The following is a 21,524-nucleotide window of genomic DNA, read 5'->3' as shown; positions in this document are numbered from 1 at the left end:
ACTGACTATGCTTACTGGAATCCCATGCAATCGCACTATCTCCTGAATGTATAAACGTGCCATGCGATCATAAGAATACTCCCGGTTGTAAGGAATAAAGTGTGCTGATTTTGTCAAACGGTCAACAATGACCTAGATAGCATCACACTGACGTGAAGTCATAGGTAAGTGGGTAACAAAATCCATAATTACGTGCTCCTACTTCCATTCGGGAATCTCAAGAATCTGCAGTAATCCACCTGATCGTCGATGTTCAGCCTTGACCTGTTGACAAACCAAACATCTCGAAACAAATTGATACACACTCCTCTTCATCCCTTTCCACCAGAATCTAGTTCGCAAGTCCTTATTCTTTTTCACGCTTCCAGGATGAACTGATAATCAACTCCTGTGAGCTTGAGATAGAATATCGTTCCTGAGCTCCGCAACATTAGGTACAACCACTCGATTAGATAAGCACAATAAACCATCTGCCTGAAAATGAAATCCAGATGTATTAAATCCATTGGCTAAACGTGCCAAACGCTGAGTCTTAACATCAGATATCTGAGCATCTCTGATCCGAGAATACAATGTTGGCTCAGACAAAATAGTATACAACCGAATCCCATTTCTCCCTTTCTTGTGCTTGAGCGTAAAACTCAATGAACAACACTTTTGAATCATATGAGATACTTCACTAGTCTGAAGTGCAGAAAGTCTTACCTGCCGACTCAAGGCATCAGCAGTAAGATTAACAGAACCTGGATGATATTTGATTTCACAATCATAATCCTTCAGAAGATCCATCCAGCGTCTTTGTCGCATATTCAACTCCGCCTGAGTGAATAAATACTTCAAACTCTTGTGATCCGTGAATATCTCAAATTTCTTGCCATAAAGATAATGCCTCCAGATCTTGAGTGCAAATACAATGGCGGCTAACTCGAGATCATGTACTGGATAATTACTCTCATGCGTCTTTAACTGTCGAGAAGCATAGACAATAACATGTCCATGCTGTGTCAGAACACATCCTAACCCCTGACCAGAGGCATCAGTATAGACAACATAACCTCCTAATCTAGAAGGTAGAGCTAGCACAGGTGCAGTAGTAAGACGTCCACGCAGCTCGTGAAATGACTCCTCACAATCCGAGGACCATATGAAGGCAACATATTTCCGTGTAATCTGTGTCAAAGGCCTGGCCAACTTTGCAAAATTCTTGATGAACCGATGGTAATATCCAGCTAGACCCAAGAAACTACGAATCTCAGCAACCGTCATCGGACGAGACCAGTTCAGCACTGCCTCTATCTTACTAGGATCAACAGATATCCCTTTATTAGAAATCACATGACCGAGAAACACTACCCGATCAAGCCAGAATTCACACTTGCTCAATTTTGCATACAGCTGCTTATCTCGTAACGTCTGTAAAACAATCCTTAAATGTTGTGCATGCTCATCCTTGTCATGAGAATAGAAAATAATATCATCAATGAAGACGATGACAAATCTATCCAGATATTCTCGAAATACCTGATTCATCAGATTCATAAAGACTGCCGGTGCATTCGTCAAACCGAATGGCATCACCAAAAATTCATAATGCCCGTATCTGGTCCTAAAAGCAGTCGTAGAAATATCCGAGTCTCGTACCCGCATCTGGTGGTATCCAGATCTCAGATCTATCTTGGAGTAAACTGAAGTACCCTGTAATTGATCGAACAGATCATCAATCCGCGGCAAAGGATACTTATTCTTGATGGTGACACGATTCAACTGCCTGTAATCAATACACAATCGCATCGATCTATCTTTCTTCTTGACGAACAAAACAGGTGCTCCCCACGGAGAAACACTCGGACGAATATATCCCTCATCAAGCAGATCCTGTAACTGCTGTTTCAATTCCCTCATCTCTGACGGTGCTAGACGATAAGGTGCTCGGGATATAGGTGTAGTTCTTGGTACTAAATCAATACCAAATTCAACCTCTCGCACCGGAGGAAAACAAGGAATCTCATCAGGGAGTACATCAGGAAACTCACTGACTACCGGTAACTGATCAATACCCAGACTACTCGCGGACCTATCAACTGCATAGATGAGGTAGCCCTCCCCACCTGACTCTAAGACATGACATGCCTTCAGAGCCGATACAAGTGGCATCGGAGGTCGCACACCCTCACCATAAAAATACCAGCTATCACCCTCAGCAGGATGAAACTGTACCAGACGCTGATAACAATCCACAGTAGCATGATACAAAGTCAGTATATCTATTCCCAAAATACAGTCAAAATCTGCCATTGCTAATATCATCATATTAGCCGATAACGTATTACCCTCAAAATCTAGAAGGCAACCCATTACTAGATGCTTATTTACTATCTCCTGCTCCAGCGGAGTAGATACAACTAAATCCATATCTAATGATACATAAGGTAATCTATGTCTCTTAACAAAGCGACTAGAAATAAAGGAATGTGATGCTCCAGTATCAATTAAAACAAGTGCAGGAATACCACATAACAAAAAGGTACCTGCCAACATGCAATCGCTTCCCTCAGTAGCCTGTTCTTGAGACAGAGCAAATACCTGCCCTTGAGACTGGGGACGGTAACCAGAAGAACTCTTTGGTGCTGGCTGCTGTCGTGGAAAAGTAGAAGCCTGAGATCCAACCTGTGATCCCAATCCACTAGCAGAACCCATGCGCTGAGGACAATCTCTCCGCAGATGTCCCTGCTGACCGCAAATATAACAAGCACCAGTAGCTCTCCGACATGAAGCTGCAGGATGCTTCCCAAAATGGAACATACCTCGTGAACCACGAGATCCATATGAAGTAGTAGAAGTAGAAGAAGACGTAGGTCCAGATTGTACAACAGATTGAGCTCTAGGATCAAAAGATCCACTAGGCTGTGCTGGCATCATCAACTGTGCCCGCCTGTTGCTGGCTCCACAAGACGGCAACGGTTCACCAAAGTCTCATAAGATACTGGGTCATCACAGACAACAACCTGTGAGTAGATATCTTGGTTCAGACCTTGTAGAAAGAGATCATACTTCGATGCATCACTCTCATTAATATGAGGACTGAAAGGTAGCAGATCAAGAAATCGTTGTTGATATTGATCAATAGTCATTGATCCTTGCCTTAGAGTAAGCAACTCCATCGATCGTGCTTGAAGAACAGCTAGAGGAAAATACAGTTTCTGGAACTGCTGACAGAAATCTCCCCAAGTCACCTATCTTCTCTCAGTACGTGCCTGAGCAGCTTTGGCATCCCACCAAAAACGTGCTCGATCCTCTAGAACAAATTCTAGAACTTCCAATTTCTGATCCTCAGTACAATCGAAAGCATGAAAAGTACTCTCGAGTTTAGACATCCAACTTCTTGCTTGTTCAGGATTCTCGCCTCCCACCAAAGGTTTCGGTCCTACTTGCATGAATATATTGATAGAGTAGCGACGTCTACCCTTATGATGACGATGTTGATCATCATGATGGCGGTGATGACGATGATGATGACCACCTCCCTGGCCAACACTACCGTGACTCTCGTCAGCCATATCCTGAAAAGAATTGCACATTAAAATCCAAAATGCGCAAGAATTACTCAAAACTAATTCTAAATCCCAAGTACTAATCCCAAAATCTAAGCATGCTCTGATACCAAAAATGTAGTGACCCTGCATTGGTATCACCTACTAACTGGCAATTAATAGCATGCATTAAACTTAATTTAGTAAAATAACTTAACAGAGTAAAACGTGCGGAAACATAACCATAAATTACATATCAGCTTAGTATAAAAGTGTCAAGCTTATTCATCAGTAGTGATACAACCATATCGAATAATTTAAAAGTAAACATTATACAGCTATATCGAATCCTGCTGTATAATTAATTCCTCAAGGCTCCTGCTCCCTAGTCCTGCCTTGAACTACCAGCTCCGTCCATCCTACGACCTGCCCCGTGAATAGGGTGTCCAAGATAACAACTAGGACGTGAGTGCTAACGCCCAGTACATAAACATGTGTAAACATATATATACGATGCATGCAACATGATGACTGGTAAAAGGTCATCTGAAAAATCATGCTCAGAACTGGCGCCACATGAGTGCTATCACCGCACGGATCAACCTCTGGGTGCAACCACACTCGTCTAATACACCAGAGTAGTCAGACATAAATTCCCCCGCCGTCGCGGTACTCTCAGTGACAGACTATCGAATATAGAGCTGAGCGGCTCTATAGTCAGGTATAACAAGGTATAGGCTCAACGTGTATATGCACATGACATATGAATAAAGAAAGCGGTAAATCATATCTCATGTCATATAATAATGCCAAATAAAATGCAACATATAAACATGTATACTCGCTGGCAATCTCAGTTAATGTGTACGTACCTCTAGGCTAGTTCAAGTATAGTAGGATCCTAGGTTTCAATCCTATATTAAAAAGTTCACCGTATCACTACACAAGTTCTATAAGCCTTTACTAAGCTAATAAATACTCCCAAAACTTTAAATAGATTCTAGGACCATACCTTCGTCCGTAGTAAGCCCTTTGGAGTCGCTAGTCCCGGATGACTATAACCACACCTTGGTTATTCCAGAACCTCTAATATAACCGATAGGGCCCTCAAGTGTATATCTCACACTATATAACTGAAGAAGGAAACTCGGGAATTCGTAATTCAAATGAAATCAGACAAGCCCTATTTATAGGCAAAATTCCCGGCCAGGATCGGAATTTTTGATTTCGGGATCGGAGCTTCCGATCCAGCTTACTGCGTGCATGCTTGACACGCTAGGATCGGAACTTCCGATCCGACGATCGGAGCTTCCGATCTGCCCTCTACTCGACACTTGTCAAAACTCGCGGCTGAGTCATCGAGCATTGCTGGCAGCTGGAGATCGGAACTTCCGTTCCTGGATCGGAGCTTCCGATCTCTGTGCTTCCGATCGGCTTCCGAAGTGGCTGGGATCGGAGCTTCCGATCTGGGTTCGGAGCTTCCGATCCGGCCCAAAGTCAAAAGCCCAAATTTCCTTCTGAAGTCCAATTACACTCCGAAATTGGTTAATTACTAACCCTTGATCATGTTTAACATATTATTATTTTAAAATGGAATCTGGGTTACTACACTTTGTCTATGAATTGATTGACATGAAATGCTTAGGCCACAAAAGGAGGATTCAATCCCATGATCTATATTCATAATGTGAAGCAATTTTATGGATGAAATATGCCAAGAGCACTGCAAAGAATTTGCTACTATCGAGTGTTAAGGAGCACAATACCAAATTAGATCCTTCCGATAATTCTTCCAAGTACACTCTCATCCATTCCCTTTTCTCAAACTGAAATCATTATGAATGATTGGGAATCTATATAATATACTCTGGAATACCAACATGGACATATCTTAACTTTATTAAACTCTCTACCAACAGATACAACTTGAAAGGCTTTGTCCTAGGGTCCCTAAGTGGGATGTAGCCAATTCATCCCAACAAATGCTTGAATGCACATAGTTACTTCAATATAACTTATAATCACATTTATATCACATTCTAGGATTAACCAAAAAATGTGAAGCATATACCAAACTTCATATATTTCTATTCATTGATGACTATGCCTATAAAAAACTTAGAAACCATGGATTCTTGAAGACTATAAAAACATCAGCTGAACATGACCAATTACCGCAAGAACAATGAAAAAAAACTGAACTTGATGACTAGTTAAAATAATTTCAGAAAAACTTTTCAAGCCATAGTTTTCTATTCAAATCCTGTAATATATTATCGTAATTTTTCACAAAATCTCATGTCAACATATGAATTAACACATTTAACCCATATACAATTGATGTCACACATATAAGCAGAAGATGTTAATACATGGTGTGAACACCATTAAAAAGCGAGTTACCAACTTTCTTTGTCTCTAGTTGTTAACACCCCATCCCTAGAAAATGAAATGGTTGTCATCCAATAAAAATTAAACTAGAAAATAAATATATCATCTTCCTCCTCTGGCGCAAAAAGGAACCCCTTTTGTAAACAGAGCTCAGTGCACTGTAAATCTTACAGAAAACAAAAACATATTATATTTTTTAATTATTTATATCAAACCTTCTGTTTTCTCCAGTTTGTATCTCGCAGTTCAAAATTTCTGTGATCAAGGGATCATATTCCATTTCAAAATATCCAATCAATTTACGTTTGAGAATAAGCATGCTTACTGATATGCATACCTGTGGTGACTTTTAACATGGTAGATGGTCAAACCTTCACTTTCATCAGCTTCAGGACATCTTTGGGAGTAGCTGTGACGCCTAGAATTTCTTAATTTAAGTTTCATACCTAAATTAGTCTTTAATATTTATAATTTTAACTATTTTAATTTTCTGTGATTAATTGGCTAAATATTATATTCTTCCCGCGCATTAGAATTTATTATTTTTAACTTTTGCAAAAAAAAAATATTTAATTTAGTATTTTTGTTTCCCGATTAGTAAAATCAATTTAACAATTTAAATTAGGATTTTTTTAGCTGGTATTTTTATTTAGTGCGATTTAATTTGTAGTCCTAATTGCTAGTTTTGATTTAGCACTTTCTAAAGGTGTGCTTCACTTTTTCATGAAATTTCCAACACTCTTATTTTCTAGGGTTACCTATTCTAGCACTTGAACTCAAGGATTAAATCCTAGCCACACACTCACACTCACTCCAAAACTCACGCACACACACACTAAAACACACAAGGGCAGATTCCTTGCCCTGTTCTTCAAGAAGCCATTGGCCATCTCTTCCTCTCCAACTCACACCGCCGCAGCCCCATCTTCCTTCTTCATTTCCGGTGTAGTTTCCTCCACGGCGAGCTGAAGGAGTTTGTGCACCCATTTTTCCAGTTCGATTCCAGCTCCTTCCAGCTTCCTCGTTGATCGACCCTAAGCTTTGGAGCTTCTTATTTCCTTCGATTCTTGGTAGATTAGGCAAGAATATGATTCCTTTGCTTTTCTTGAAAACTTTCGAAGTATATATGCATAAATGTAGAAGTGCCCGACTCGAGTTCCTTTTTTTTTCCTTCTAGTCGAGAGTTTATATTGTTTCTGTTTTTTTTTCTTTTCATATTAAGTTTGTTAAATCATGTTATTGGTTGAGATGGGAATTAAATATTGAATTTGAAGTATTGTATGCTTGAATGCCATGAATTCAAAAAATCCAAAAATATTATGGCTTGTGGTTCGAAATATGGAGTTTTATTGTTGATTGAGATGGTGGATTGGGGGCTACCATGGGTGAAATTTAGTTCACATGGTAGAATCGAGGGTGACCGATGACTCGAGCTTGTGGGAAGGAGTTGAGGTGTTCTTGAGTGGGAAGGTTGGTTTGGGCTCGGTTTGGAAAGGGATTAGGAGCCGTCATTTTGTTAAGGGAGTTAAGCTGGATAGAAGCTGATATTATGGGGCATGAGTGAGTCCAAGTATGGGTCTTGGTCCTAAGTTTATTGTCTTGGAAATTAGGGGTCAAACAGCTAAGTGTTGATCGAGAATAAAATAGGACTGGAGCAGAAATTTAATGAGGCTGTGGGGCTGTCCAAGAATTGATTTTTAAGCAAGGGTTAAACTCGAGTTTTGGCCAAGTGCTCGAGACTGGGATTAGTCTAGGATGTTGGGAATATGTTGGTTCAAGCGGGAATCAATTCGGTTATGTTTGGGTTGATTTTTATATTTTTAGTTGATAAGGCGCAGAAATGTATTTGAGGCTAAGGGGCTGCTGCCCGGAAACCGTTCTTTTGAAAATGAACTCTTAGGAAATAAATCCCGAGGATGATCTCCCTACTTAGTTCTAAGTGTCTTGGTATAGTGGTTTCAAGCGGAATCCTTTTTGGTTAAGAAACGAGCAAGTTATTAATTTTACGGGTAAACCGCTCGAATTTTTCGTAAGTGCAATTTATGGGTTAAATTTTCCATCCTTTGGTTAAGTTCCTAAATCACCATCCTGATCATCCTTGTGTGAGTCATATGCATGATTATTGAGTAATATTTACATTCACATACTATCTACATATGAATGCTAAGTCCATATTCAAGTGTGAAAGGAAAATACTTTTTACGAACGAAGTGAGATGATTGTGACTACATTTATTCACGTGTATGTGTGGGTCTGGGAGACGTTTCGTCCTCCCTTACCAAATCATTATGGGTTTCCTTAACTTAGCACGTGTTCGTGTGGGGCTAAGAGATATCTTGGTCTCCCTTACCAAATTCAGGGCAAGATTGGGTTGGGTATTATCCTGACCTCCTTGCGGCATAGTGCACTATAGCCATGATTATGATCGGAATCACAGAGTCACAATTCATGGATCCAAGTTCAAATGTTTATGTCTATGTTTCCGTACAGTTTACTCAGTTATATTGTCTATGTTTGACTTAGACATGCATATATTTCATTCATATTCACGTCATTTATTCAGAAATCATTTATTTAAGTTTCAGGGCATAAAAGTATTTTTATTACAAGTTATTTTTAATATGTCTGTGCTTGTATTTATGTAGTACTCGTTATCCCCCCCACTCTCATATTCTTGCTGAGTCTTTTAGACTCACTTAACTTATTTGTTTTCAGGTGAGTACGATTTCCTAGGTACTGAGGAGCAGGATAAATCCCCAGGGTAAGGCCACTGGTGGTGCAGGCCCTTGACCGTCGCTGTTTTTCTTTTAGTTCCACAAACACTGATGATATGTAATAATGAATCGTAGTAATTTAAACATTTACAGTTATTCGCAAGATGAGTCTTCCCTGCTTTTGATCTTTTGGCATGTAAACTTATCCACCTGTCGTACCGCATCAAGCGGGGTTAACTTACTTTTATTTCGTGGGATTCTGATCGGATTTTATTCGGTGGTTATTTTATTTGTTTGAACTGCTTCTTGTGACAGGTTGGATTTTTAAATAGTTTTAAACGAGTCATGGCAAAAATTTTCGAAAATCCCGTATTTTCTTTATTAAATAAAATAATTATATTAGAGGTATCTAGTCGTTTCAGTTTGTATCAGAGCGCGGTCTTGGTTTGTGCTGTGCCTCCTAAGTTATTTGAGCCTATATGAGTTTAAAGAAAATATTTTTTCTTAAGGCATGAAATTTGAATTTGTGGAATTTGAACTTGCGTACTGATGGCCCCTCGTCGCTTACGTGATTTGGAGCCTCCTCCACCTCCTCCACCGCCGCCACCTCCACCAGCTGCGGATGTTGGGACGTAGGTGCTAGCTGGACTAGCCCGTATACTAGAGCGACATTTGGATGCTCCGAGGGCTGGACTTTGGACTGTTTATGAGCAGTTTAGGAAGATGAACCCAAAGGACTTTGCTGGCACCACTGACCCACTAGTAGCGGAGGGATGGATCCGTTCGCTTGAGGTGATCTTCCTCTACATGCAGTTGGGAGATCCGGATCGAGTCCGTTGTGTTGTCTTCTGCCTCCAAGATGATGCTGCCCTTTGGTGGGAGGGATTTGAGATCACTACAAGAAAAACGGTCATTAACAACGGTTATTAACCATTGTCGTAGGCCCCTAGGAACTGTTGTTAAAAGCACTGTTGTTGAAAGGGGCGCTCATAGACAACGGTTAAAACTGTTGTCTTTGGATATATGACAACAGTTGTGCAACGATTTTTCACTGTTGTGGTTTGTATATTTGACAACAGTTTGACAACATTTTTAATGTGTTGTCTTTGGGTGATATAGACAACGATTTTACAACATTTTTAAACCGTTGTCTTTGGGTGCAATAAACAACAGTTTTATAACAAATAAAAACCGTTGTTATTACTTGAGATTGACAACACTTTGACAACGTGAAAAATCCGTTGTCTTTTAGGCAAAAATATTGTCTTTTTTTAATAATAATGGAATTATACATACTTTTGATTTATATTTAATACTTAAATTATTTTATTGAAGTAATTAAAACAGTTTATATAAAATAAAACAAAACATCCCCAAAATAGTATTAATTAAGAAAATACATCTTTGAACTACAATAGACGATTTATCAAAAAATTCACAATCTACCAGTAACTAAACGAGACATAAAATATGCCAAAAAGTTTTGAACCAAGTTTACAAAACGAAAAAACACCCCAAAAAGATAGATAATCGTGCATATCAAACCCAAAATATCTTTCTTTGCTGATAAACTTTCTCCACTTGTGCATCTTCTAAGATATCATTCCATGCATTCCTATAGAGAAGAATAAATAAAGTTAATGAAGTCACAATAGTTCCAGAACATCCCAAAAAAAATCTCCAAAGAACTCCACAAAATACCAAGTCTACAATGAGTTGAATAAATATTTGCAAGAAAATTTGATAATGAACAGGATATTCTCGAGAAAGCCACAAACATTCTCCACAAAAGAAGCAAACTCAAAACAACCCTCAGCACTTCCCAAAACCGCTCCAAACAGCCCCAGAACAGCCTCCCAACAGCCCCAAAATAGACTCCATAAACCTTCCAAAAGCAGTTCAAAACAACCCCATCACCTCTCAAAGCCACTCCAAACAAGCTCAAAAACCAACCCAAAATCCTCCAAAATAGACACAAACAACCACCAATACAACCCAAAGTAGACTCCAAAACAACCTCCAAACAGCCCCAAAATAGACTCCAAACACCCTCCAAAATCAATCCAAAACAGCCCCATCACCTCTCAAAGCCGCTCCAAACAAGCTCTAAAAGCACCCCCAAAACAGCCTCCAAAATAGCCACAAAATAACCACCAATACAACCCAAAGTAGACTCCAAACACATTCCCAAAATGCAGCTCAAAACAGCCCTATTCAAACTCAGTATGACGAACTCATGTACATACCTATTCATAGATATCATCTTGTATGCATTTGGCTAAATCAGAGTGCACTTCATCAATTTTGTCTTGAGAGTACTCTGCTTTTGTGAACTGTGAACACAAACAAAAATGTATATGAGCTTGAAACAAAACTAAAATAATTTAAAAATTGATAAGTAGATAACTTCCAAATATATGAGATATTGACGAAGATGATATTACAATCGATCGTAGTGCATCTCCCTCGATAGTTTCAACTTTTTCAGTAATTTGTCTCATATATCTCATCACATAATAACAGCATTGCTTCATATCTGGTTGTCTAGGAGCCTGTAAAAATGTCAAAACTTTAATGGCTAGTATACCCAATATTTTAGATTGAAATAGAAGTACACATACGTTGATTACTTCCCATTAGACATGCTTTCTTCCTTTCTTTCCTTTGTTTGAATTGAACAATTTTAATGCTCTTCATATATACATTAAAAATTTATGATTTATGAGTTTTCATAATAAAATAAATTAAAACTTAAAATTAATTATAAACTCACATTTCCACGACATATTTCCATTGCTCATCGCGAATTCGCTGACTTGTAGAATCCAACAAGTAAACCATTTCTTTGTGAGGTTCAATGATAGTGAGATTCCAATGGAATCTACACAAACACAAGATCATAATTACACACAAACATGAAATCGAAACATACAAATGTCTAAGAAAATCAATTAAAAATAATATTATGGATGTTAGTTACCCTCTACTACTTGGCACCAAAACAAATTGATTAACTAATTCACAAGCTTGTCCTCTGGTTCAACCGTTCAGTTTTGCCTATTTTGTCATTTGTGGTTCTTTGAAAATTTGGGATGTTGTGTGGATTTACAAATTTGAATTTACCAATATTGTTTTCCTAGACCAACTTCTTATAAATATGCCTACAATTTTGAAGAGAATAAAATCAGAATTACATTAAATAATACATAGCTTACTAATAAAGAAAGTGATTATTATATTTAATAAAACAACAAACAAAGTGTAAGGCAATTTGAAGACTTACCATATGTAAGCAACCATACAATTTGCTGAAATTGGTTCCAACAGATACAAAGGACTGATGTCCTCAAGGTGCAAGTTTAGTTCATAGTTATCTCCAAATACCTCCTCATCCAAATGAATTGACAATTTCTTTCCGTTATCAAATGCTTGCTTACAATAACAATACAACGATCACACCGATCTAGGCACATTTGACGACAAAGTCTGATTTTTTTTTTGCATGGCCAGCTATCTTCCTTTGATGCTTCTAATAATTGAAAATGTAAACATAGGTGCAATACCAATAATTAAATGCATATGTACTTAGAAATTAAATAAATTTTATTTACCTCGTGTCATAGCGTTACCAAATGTTCTGTCCAAGCAACACGTGTTCCAACAACATCACCAAGAATTTCACATTCATTGGGAATTGGAAATGGCAAACATGCTGATTTTTGCATTGTTTCATCAATGGATACACGCATGCAATTCTTGGGTATTGGAAGACCATGGAGCAACTTACCAGCTCCACTAACGTCAACAACTGTTCCATATGCAACAATTTCTGTGCTAGAATCCAAGGTCAAAATAACTGATTCACCCTAAAAGAAAAAAAGTTGTGTCATTGAATTGTAAAAACTCTTTACGTAAATAACATTAATTAATATATACGACGACTAATATACCTTTAAAACAATTTCTTTGTCCACAACTCGCATTTCAACATCTTTGAACACCTCAAAACTTGGGAAAGTCTTGTTGATTTTCACTTCATTATCATTCAGTTGTTGCAAGTGTACTGAGCAACTTCCTTTGTCATCAACGTCATTCTCCCAAGCACCATTTTTGTAGATGATTTCTTCAAGTTTTTTTAATGCGTGTATCTTGTTCTTCAAGGCATGTATCTTGTTTTGCAATTTACTTTTTAGCCTCCACCAACTCTTTCCCTTGCTCAATCATCAGCTCTCGGTCAACAATGTCAGTTTTCAAACATCTACCAACATTAAAATATAATGTTGGAGTGATATGACCTCCAACAGCCCTGACACGTCCACCATGTTCTCCTGTATTAAGCTCTTTGGTGAGGATATCTTCTTTCGCACCTTTTATATCCAATGTACCCTCAATCTTCTGATGTATATACTCATCCTGTCATCCAATTGAAAGAATAAATAATTTCAAAAGGTTTTATTGAAATTATACAATTATTGTACTTGTATAGTTTCTCACAATCTTGTTTACTGTTTGTTTCAACTCGTGGCCTTCAAACTCCCCTTCTTTATTGACTCTTCCTTTTTTCCAAATAATTGCTCGATTGATCTCATCATCGTCACATAAATCATTTACCTACAAATAAGAAAAATCAAATGATATATGTCAAATTCGAACCATTTACACATATATATGCGAAATAAATTTGTAACTAAATTTGTTAATTGTGCAAGTGCTATAAAAAATTAAAAGGTGCCAAAGGAATAATACATACTATTTCTTCGGCATATCGTGCATATCCTTTGCGAGCAAGGCGATGGGGATATTTGTTCATCTTTCTTCTCTCCTTCTGGATGTCGCTTAGTTGCTAGTCAAATGAAGCATTCAACATGTCAATAACCTTAATGTGTTTTAATTTGCACTGAACTGAAAACTAAACTTACATTGAAGTCATCAGACATGCGAGTAATGACAAAAGAAGTCCAATCATCTCTTGCAAGACCATAGCCACTAGGTGGTTCACTCAACTCTTCTGGTTTGTCAAGCTTGTCCATAATATATGTCTGAGTGAGATGGGATTTAAATTGGAGCCACTTATTATTTGCTGAATTCAAACATCCCTTCTTCCAACTTGCAGGAACATCATATGACAACTGAAAAAATCAGATTTGGAAATACATTAAAAAGAATCCTATAACATTAAATATATTGTAAAAATATGAGTACTAGATTGTGAACAAAGAAAGTCATTTACTTACATTAACAGACTCCCATATCGATTCTTTAACTGCATTTGGAACTTGCTTCCACGTCTTGCAATTTATCTTCACCATTTCTCGAGCAAGTACGCCTATGTAACTTTGCATCTCAATAGCAGCATCTCCCACCGGTTGTCCAATTTTATTGAATCTTACCTGTTTCCGAATGCCCTAAACCCTTTTCCTAGCAAGTTTATCTAGATGTGTACGACCTCTAGATGTTCTTGTTGTTTCGGTGTCTGCTGATTCTAGCATTGCCTTACCCTCAACGCTCTTGTTAGTCGACATAGATGCAACTTTTTCCTTGCCCTTCCCAATCACTGCTGGAGGCTGCCCAATTCTCTTGCTCCACGCTTCAATTGTCTCCTCATTGGACCTGATTTTGAGCTTCCCAAAGGATGTCATTGAGTCTAGATGTAATCTAGTCATTTAAAAAGTAAAAAAATAATATCAATATTGTAAGAAACACCATAAAAAGTCATTTTTGAATTAAAATCAGCATACACAAAGATACATAAAATTAGAAGACAATGAACACGACTACCCTACCTTGGGCTGAGTTTAGGAGGCTTTTTTTAAAAAAGTATTTTACTGCGGAAGTGAGAGCTCGTTTGAAGATGGAGTTTCTGAGCCTGCGACAGGGAGATCTATCAGTGGCTGAGTTTGTGGTGAAATTTGAGCGAGGTTGCCACTTTGTGCCTTTGATTGGGGATGAGGCGGAGAAGCTCCAGCACTTCATTGTTGGGCTACGACTCACTATCCGACGAGATGTACTCATGGCAGAGCCAGCTGACTATGCTTCGGCGCTCAGACGAGTTTTGAGGTCTGAGCAGACTTTGAGGGACATCAGCGCTGAGGCGCAGAGTAAGAGGCCGCTACCATCTCATGGTCCGCAGCAGCAGCATGGTAAGAGGTCATTCACTGGGCCGCAGCGTCAGCAGGGACCCTTTAGACCTCAGGGGCATCTGGCCCATAGACCCCAGGGGAATCATGCCCAGAGACCTCAGGGACACCAGGCGCAGAGACCCGCTCCTCCCAAGACTGGGGAGAGGCCCATATGCCCGAGTTGCCACCGTTCTCATCATGGACAGTGTCTGATAGGTGCCGGAGTCTGTTATCGGTGCAAGAAGCCAGGACACGTGTTTTTGGATTGCCCGTTTCGCAAGACGCCGACTCAAGGGAGAGTCTATGTGATGCAGGCCGAGGAGGCCGACCTTGATACCACGCTCATCACAGGTAATATTTACAGCATTTAATTAAGGATGATTTAATTGATTCATAGATGCAATTTTTGATTATGAGCTTTTCTTTTGGGGAATGAGAACTTGTTTTAGGTCGCATGCTTTGTGTTAATTGGTTGTGTTGACATGAATAATTATGAAATTGGGAATTCAATGACTTAGAATGAACCTAAGTAGGACTTGTCTTATTTGCATTCAATCTTTCCATGGTTGTAATCACCTTTAATGCAGGTAGAATATTAGTAGTCGGAGTAACCACTAGAGCTTTGCTAGATTCGGGGGCTACTCATTTTTTTAGTTCGGAGACCTTTGCTTGTAAGCGGGGTATTGAGTTCGAAGAGCTGTTTGGTGGTTTCACAGTGACTATCCCATCAGGGGAAGAGCTGTCCACAAGGAATATAGTGAAGAATCTTGAGCTTCTATTGCAAGGGCAAATAGTGAGTGCAGATCTGATAGTGTTGCCCATGCCTGAGTTCGATTTGATACTTGGGATGGATTGGATGACAAAGAATGCTGTAGTGATCGACTTTCAACAGAGATCAGTGTTGGTCAGACCAGAGGGAGAGGAACCATTTTTGTTTGAGGCTACTAGGGGTTCGAGGAGGACTCAGATTATATCTTTCATGCAAGATAAGAAGTTGGTGCATGATGGATGTAAGGCATTTTTAGCCAGTTTATCTTTGACGGAGTTGCCAACACGTCCAGATATTTCAGACGTGGACGTCGTCAGAGATTTTGAAGATTTGTTTCTAGGCAATGTTGCAGGTATCCCACCTGATAGAGAAGTCGAGTTCTCTATCAACTTGGTACCCGGTACTGTGCCAATTTCTAAGGCACCGTATAGATTGGCTCCTACGAAAATGAAAGAACTGAAAGAACAGATTCAAGAGTTGCTTAACAAAGGGTTCATACGCCCTAGTATCTCTCCGTGGGGCGCACCGGTACTCTTTGTGAAGAAGAAGGACGGGAGTTTAAGGTTGTGCATAGACTACCGAGAATTGAATGGAGTGACGGTAAAGAACAAGTACCCACTTCCCAGAATTGAGGATCTCTTTGATCAGTTGCAAGGAGCCTCTGTATTTTCCAAGATTGATCTCCGTTCCGGTTATCATCAGTTGAAAGTTAAGGAGTCAGATGTGTTCAAGACAGCTTTTAGGACTCGTTATGTCCACTACAAATTCCTTGTGATGCCATTCGGGTTGACGAACGTGCCCGCGCTCTTCATGGATCTTATGAACCGCGTGTTTCAACCGTACTTGGACCAGTTTGTCATTGTCTTCATTGATGATATCCTCATTTACTCAAAAGATAGAGTAGAGAATTCGTAGCATTTGAGGACGGTTCTAGAGGTGCTCCGAGAGTGGAAGTTATTTGTTAAGTTCGACAAATGCGAGTTTTGGTTGGAGAAAGTAGACCCCTCCAAAGTTCAAGCAGTTAAGGAGTGGTCTGCACCTAAAAATGCATCGGAGATTCGCAGTTTTCTCGGATTGGCCGGTTACTATAAGAAGTTTATCAAGAGCTTTTCATCCATTGCAGTTCCTTTAATAACATTTGAAAGAGTGGGTGCCCGGTGAGCCAACTTGTGGCTAAGGGCTTTGATGACTCTTTGTATAAACAATCTTTTGTTTAATATAATTTACACTTTTATTAATGGCAATGACTTTATCTTTCTTCATATTTTTATATTGTGATATACTATTGTTGTTTTGATAAAGACCTTGAATATACTATAGTGTATGTAAGATGTGGTAGAACATGGAGATGTCTATCATGAAACACATCTTATAGTCACTGTATATTCTAAACTGTTCCTAGTCGATTGAGCCGTCCGATAATAAGGATAAGAATCGCTCGAGTTTGAGACTAGCATTTGCGATGCAGAGTACCACGTTTCATTGGTAAGGAACATAGAGATGTTCGAAGCATGCAAATGGATATTCATATGATGAATGATCGAACTACCCTATCCGGACTTTCCAAGTGGTTATCACTTATCGAGTGGATAAAGTCCGCGGTTTTGGTTGTACACCATTAGTCCTTACTACTTGAAACATCATTGAGACTCTATATGCTAGTACTGTGCTTTGACTCGTTTACCGACTCTATTGGGGACATCAGGTGTCGGGATTGGGTACAGTTACAACACATATAGGAGTCGATACTTTGTTGTCAAGGATTCACCACATACTTGCGAGTGTGGATATCCTATGCGATCTGAGGAGATATTAGTGTGACGAATCTCTGGCCAGAGTACATGATGTGTTTTAAGAAATGGTTTCTTAGTAACACATGCGATGTCACTATTTGATCTTCAAGATGTATTGCATAGTTATCGAATCTCGAGCGACTCTCGATATACCAATGGTTGTTGATTCGATCGGGATATATGGATGAAGGGACCATACTGTACGCTAACCAAAATCTATTGGTTCTTGTAGGCACTATCAGTGATACCTAGGGAATCAAGGGGCGATGTTGCTAGACGCTCTTACCATGATTCGATGGGCAAGTCGGAAATTGTTGTTCCGCGTCACAAGGAGTTGTGAGCCCACGGCTAGCTGTATCCCTGAACCATTGAGGGTCACACAGAGTAATGGATTTTTAATCCCCGTTGAGATAGTTAAATTTAAAGAGTTAAATTTAATGAACAAAGAAGTTGGACTTCTTAATTATGAGTAGAGGAGTAAGATTTCCTAAAATGACATAGGGATGGAAATTTTTGGAAATCACTGAATTCGGATTCAGAAAAATTTATCTTGACTTTAAAAGGTGCAGAAATTGTTTCTGTGCACATTGGTGAAATCGGTTTATCAATCGGAGTCATGATGAATTTTATATTAATTTCTGAACATGCGGGCTTTGCTTGTCGGGCTTGAACTTATGACTAATGGGCCCTAAGCTGTTAGCGGCCTACATTATAAATAAGTTATTGCAGTACAGAAATTACATACAACAGGTCACAAATTTTCGAAAACCTAGTGATTTTCTCTCAGTAGTGGCCGCCCCCCTTTCCCCTCTGCTCGGCAAAATCCAGTCTGTGAATTTTGAATTACAGTCTGGTTTAACGGATCAAATTCGTTAATCTCTTCGTAGAAACTTCTGATAGATTTTCTAGTGCAATCTATCAGAGGGATTAAATATCCGTTCGTAGACCTGATTGAAGAACAGTTCGTCCATCAGTTCCAGGGTTATACAACAAGAGCAGAGCAATCTGTTGGTGTCCATAATCTCGATTCGAGATTGGAGGTAAAAATTTATAATTGTTATTTAATTTTTACACACACAATTTAATCGTAAGTTTTGATACCCAATATGGAATCGTTCCATATAAAAATTTTAAACTTCCGCTGCACCGGGTATCAATTCTGATTGATCTGATCGCCGCGTTCTCCAACAGTGGTATCAGAGCCAGGTTGCTCAGATCAAGCGATTAAATTAATCGATTGTACAAAAAATTTTTAAGCCTCGGTTTTTGAAACAAAATAAATATTTTAAAAATAAAAAAAAAAAAATTTCGGGCAAAAACCCAGGCAGCGATTGGATCGCTGCCCGGGGGGGGGGGGGGGCAGCGATCGTCGCTGCCCGGCCCGAGCCCTATGGGGCGCGGGCAGCCCGGGAATGTCCCGGGCGGCCCGCGGAAAAATTAATTTTTTAATTTTTAAATTAAATTTTAATATGTTAAAATTCTTTTTTTGGTCCGATCGAAAATTATTTTTGATTGGTCTACGAGGCATCGGATCGAATTGTTCGAGTCTGAAAATTTTAAAATTGATTTTTGGATAAATTTGAATTTTTGGAAAATTTAAATATTTTATCCGTTAAATTGAATTTTGAAATTAATTATTTTTGGTACAATTGATGATAAGATATGATCTTATGGATATATTGAATAAAATATGATTTTATGTATAAAATTGGATTTTATAGATAAAATATGATTTATTTGATAAAAAGATAAAATATGATTTTGTATGTAAAATAAGATTTTATATATGAAATATGATTTTATCCTTTTAAATTTAAATTGTCATTGCATGTTATCCAATAAATTAATTTTGAATTAAATGTTATTGGATAAGGATGATCGATTGTCATCACCAATTTTGTAGGTGTATGTTAGGAATTTACATTTGTTTTTATTGTTGTTGGATTTATTAATGGGCCTGGTTTATGGCCCAATATGAATTGTCATATGTAATAAAAGTGGGCTTGGTTTATGGCCCGTTCCCACCCCTTAAAAATGTATCACCTACTTGTCATTGTTATTTATTGTAAATACATTAGATTTAGTGGGAGATCAAGATTTGAAGATGGAGGTGGGCCCAGCAGACAATAAAGACAGAAGAAATGTAAATTGGAAGCTCAATGTAATAGGATTGCATTGCATACTGCATATTACCTAGGATTGGACTAAGACTCATGATTGGCAACCACGGGTCGATTAGAAATGGAATCGATCATCCTATATAATATGTGATATTATTTTTGTATGCATGTTTTAGACAAAATTGTGTGAATCCGGCAAGCATACAAAATTTTAAAAATGATGAGACAAATTTTCATAATTAAAATCCCTCATTTTAAATATGATTTAAAATTGATATCAAGATAAATAAAGGAAATTTAAATTTGTTTAAATTTTCCTACCTTCCATCAACGATCAATGTATGAGATGCTACCCGCGGATACGGTCCGGCTCATATTATTGGGGGGGCCCGTTCGTCGGAAAGCTGTACATTGGATCGACACATGTTGTAAGTTGGGTGGAACTCCCATGGGATCGGCTCATATTATTGGGGGATCCACATGGCGACCGTCCATCACAACTTAATATTGATGGGTCATCTTGACATGTCACAATAAACGGCGTCATATTATTGGGCCCTTATTGGACATGAGGTAAAAACATGGAGGTTGCTTTGGAAGCAATTGGGCTCTACCTTTTGAAAATTATGGTTGGCTGATATTATTCGGGACCATAGATTGTCAATTGGACTCCATGTTCTCACTAAGGAAAACAGTTTCCCGTTTTCACTAGAGGGTAGTAAATCGTTAAAATAGTGGGAGTGAGATTCATAAAATAAATTTCGCCTATTTTATGTCTTAGTAAATTACTTAAACAATCACTGATATTTGTCTGTTTCTTTTCAGTATTTCATAAAGATGAAGTCGCGTAATCCACTTTTCTCGATCCTCGAACAAAATAAACTGACTGGCGCAAACTATACGGAATGATTCCGTAAGTTGAAGATTGTCTTGACTTCGGAGAAGATGCTCTACGTGTTAGAAAAATCTCCTCCGAAGGAAGCACCAGCTGACATAAGTCCGGAAGAGTTAGCCAAACTTGATACATGGTGGGACCATGATATAAAGGCCAAATGCTATATGCAAGCCTCGATGTCTGATGAACTCCAGAGGTGATTTGAGGACACCGTGAATGCTGCTGACATTCACGTACAACTCAAGGAACTTTTTGGGGCTCAATCGAGGGCTAAAAGGTTCGCTACTGTAAAGGAGCTAATGACGTGTTGCATGCGTGAAGGGACTTCGGTCCGTGATCATGGGGTACGAGTGATTTGACTCATACAGAAGTTGGTAACCCTTGATTTGGTGTTGGAGCATGAACTCAACATGGACTTACTACTTCTGTCTCTTCCTTCTTCGTTTGACGGATTTGTGGTGAATTTCAATATGAAAAAAATAGAGGCCTCCCTTGAAGAGATGGTCAATATGCTTGTGACATATGAATCCACATTAAAGAAGGATAAACCGGCTTTCTTGGTGGGATCCTCTTCTTCTGCTAAGAAGGGGCCAAGTATAAAGGGTAAGAAACGTTCTGCCCCACCCAAGAAAATCGAACCCGAGAAGAAGTACAAGACAAAGGCTTCAAACATGGAAAAATCCAAGGATGTTTGCCATTACTGCAAGAAGCCCGGTCATTGGAAGCGTAACTGCAAGGAATATCTAGAGCAGTTGCGAACTGCGAAGGGTATGTTCTATATTGAAATAAATGTTTCACTTAATACTACTTCTTGGGTATTGGATACCGGATGTGGATCTCACATTTGCAATGATTTGCAGGTGATGACAAGAAGTCGCAGGCTTAGAATGGGTGAGACCCAGCTGAGGCTCGGAAATGGTTCCAGAGTTGAAGCTAAAGCTGTGGGAGATGTTTATTTATTTTTGCAGAACGGTTTTAAGTTACTTTTGAGAGATGTTTTATTTGTTCCGGATTTGATTAAAAACATTATTTCTGTTTCTATGCTTGATAGAGATGATTATTCTTGCAATTTTGTGAATGGGATTTGCAATATTTACAAGAATGAATGTTTGATTGGAAATGGACAACTTGAAAACGATCTATACAACTTAAAACTAAAAGACGTTCCAATAAATTATGTTGATAAACCGGCA

General features: G+C 38.7%; 1 protein-coding gene across 1 annotated transcript; it reads left to right on the top strand.

Moving 5' to 3' along the window:
* The first annotated feature begins 14,399 nt into the window (after positions 1-14,399).
* LOC140860202 (uncharacterized) lies at positions 14,400-16,684 on the top strand. The gene is made up of 3 exons (XM_073263080.1): positions 14,400-15,105; positions 15,342-16,186; positions 16,517-16,684. Exons 1-3 carry the CDS (start codon positions 14,400-14,402, stop codon positions 16,682-16,684), a joined length of 1,719 nt encoding a protein of 572 aa, XP_073119181.1.
* Positions 16,685-21,524: the final 4,840 nt, after the last annotated feature.

The sequence above is a fragment of the Henckelia pumila genome, chromosome 1 (assembly GCF_033568475.1).
Source record: "Henckelia pumila isolate YLH828 chromosome 1, ASM3356847v2, whole genome shotgun sequence".
In the NCBI taxonomy this organism is placed as follows: Eukaryota; Viridiplantae; Streptophyta; class Magnoliopsida; order Lamiales; family Gesneriaceae; genus Henckelia; species Henckelia pumila.
This window is presented reverse-complemented; position numbering and strand designations above follow the sequence as displayed.

Coding starts and splice junctions, on each gene's coding strand:
- LOC140860202 (XM_073263080.1), top strand. CDS start 14,400: ATGAACACGACTACCCTACCTTGGGCTGAGTTTAGGAGGCTTTTTTTA. Junction 15,106..15,341: donor TGATACCACGCTCATCACAG/GTAATATTTACA, acceptor CCTTTAATGCAG/GTAGAATATTAGTAGTCGGA. Junction 16,187..16,516: donor ATCAGTTGCAAGGAGCCTCT/GTATTTTCCAAG, acceptor TTTTGGTTGGAG/AAAGTAGACCCCTCCAAAGT.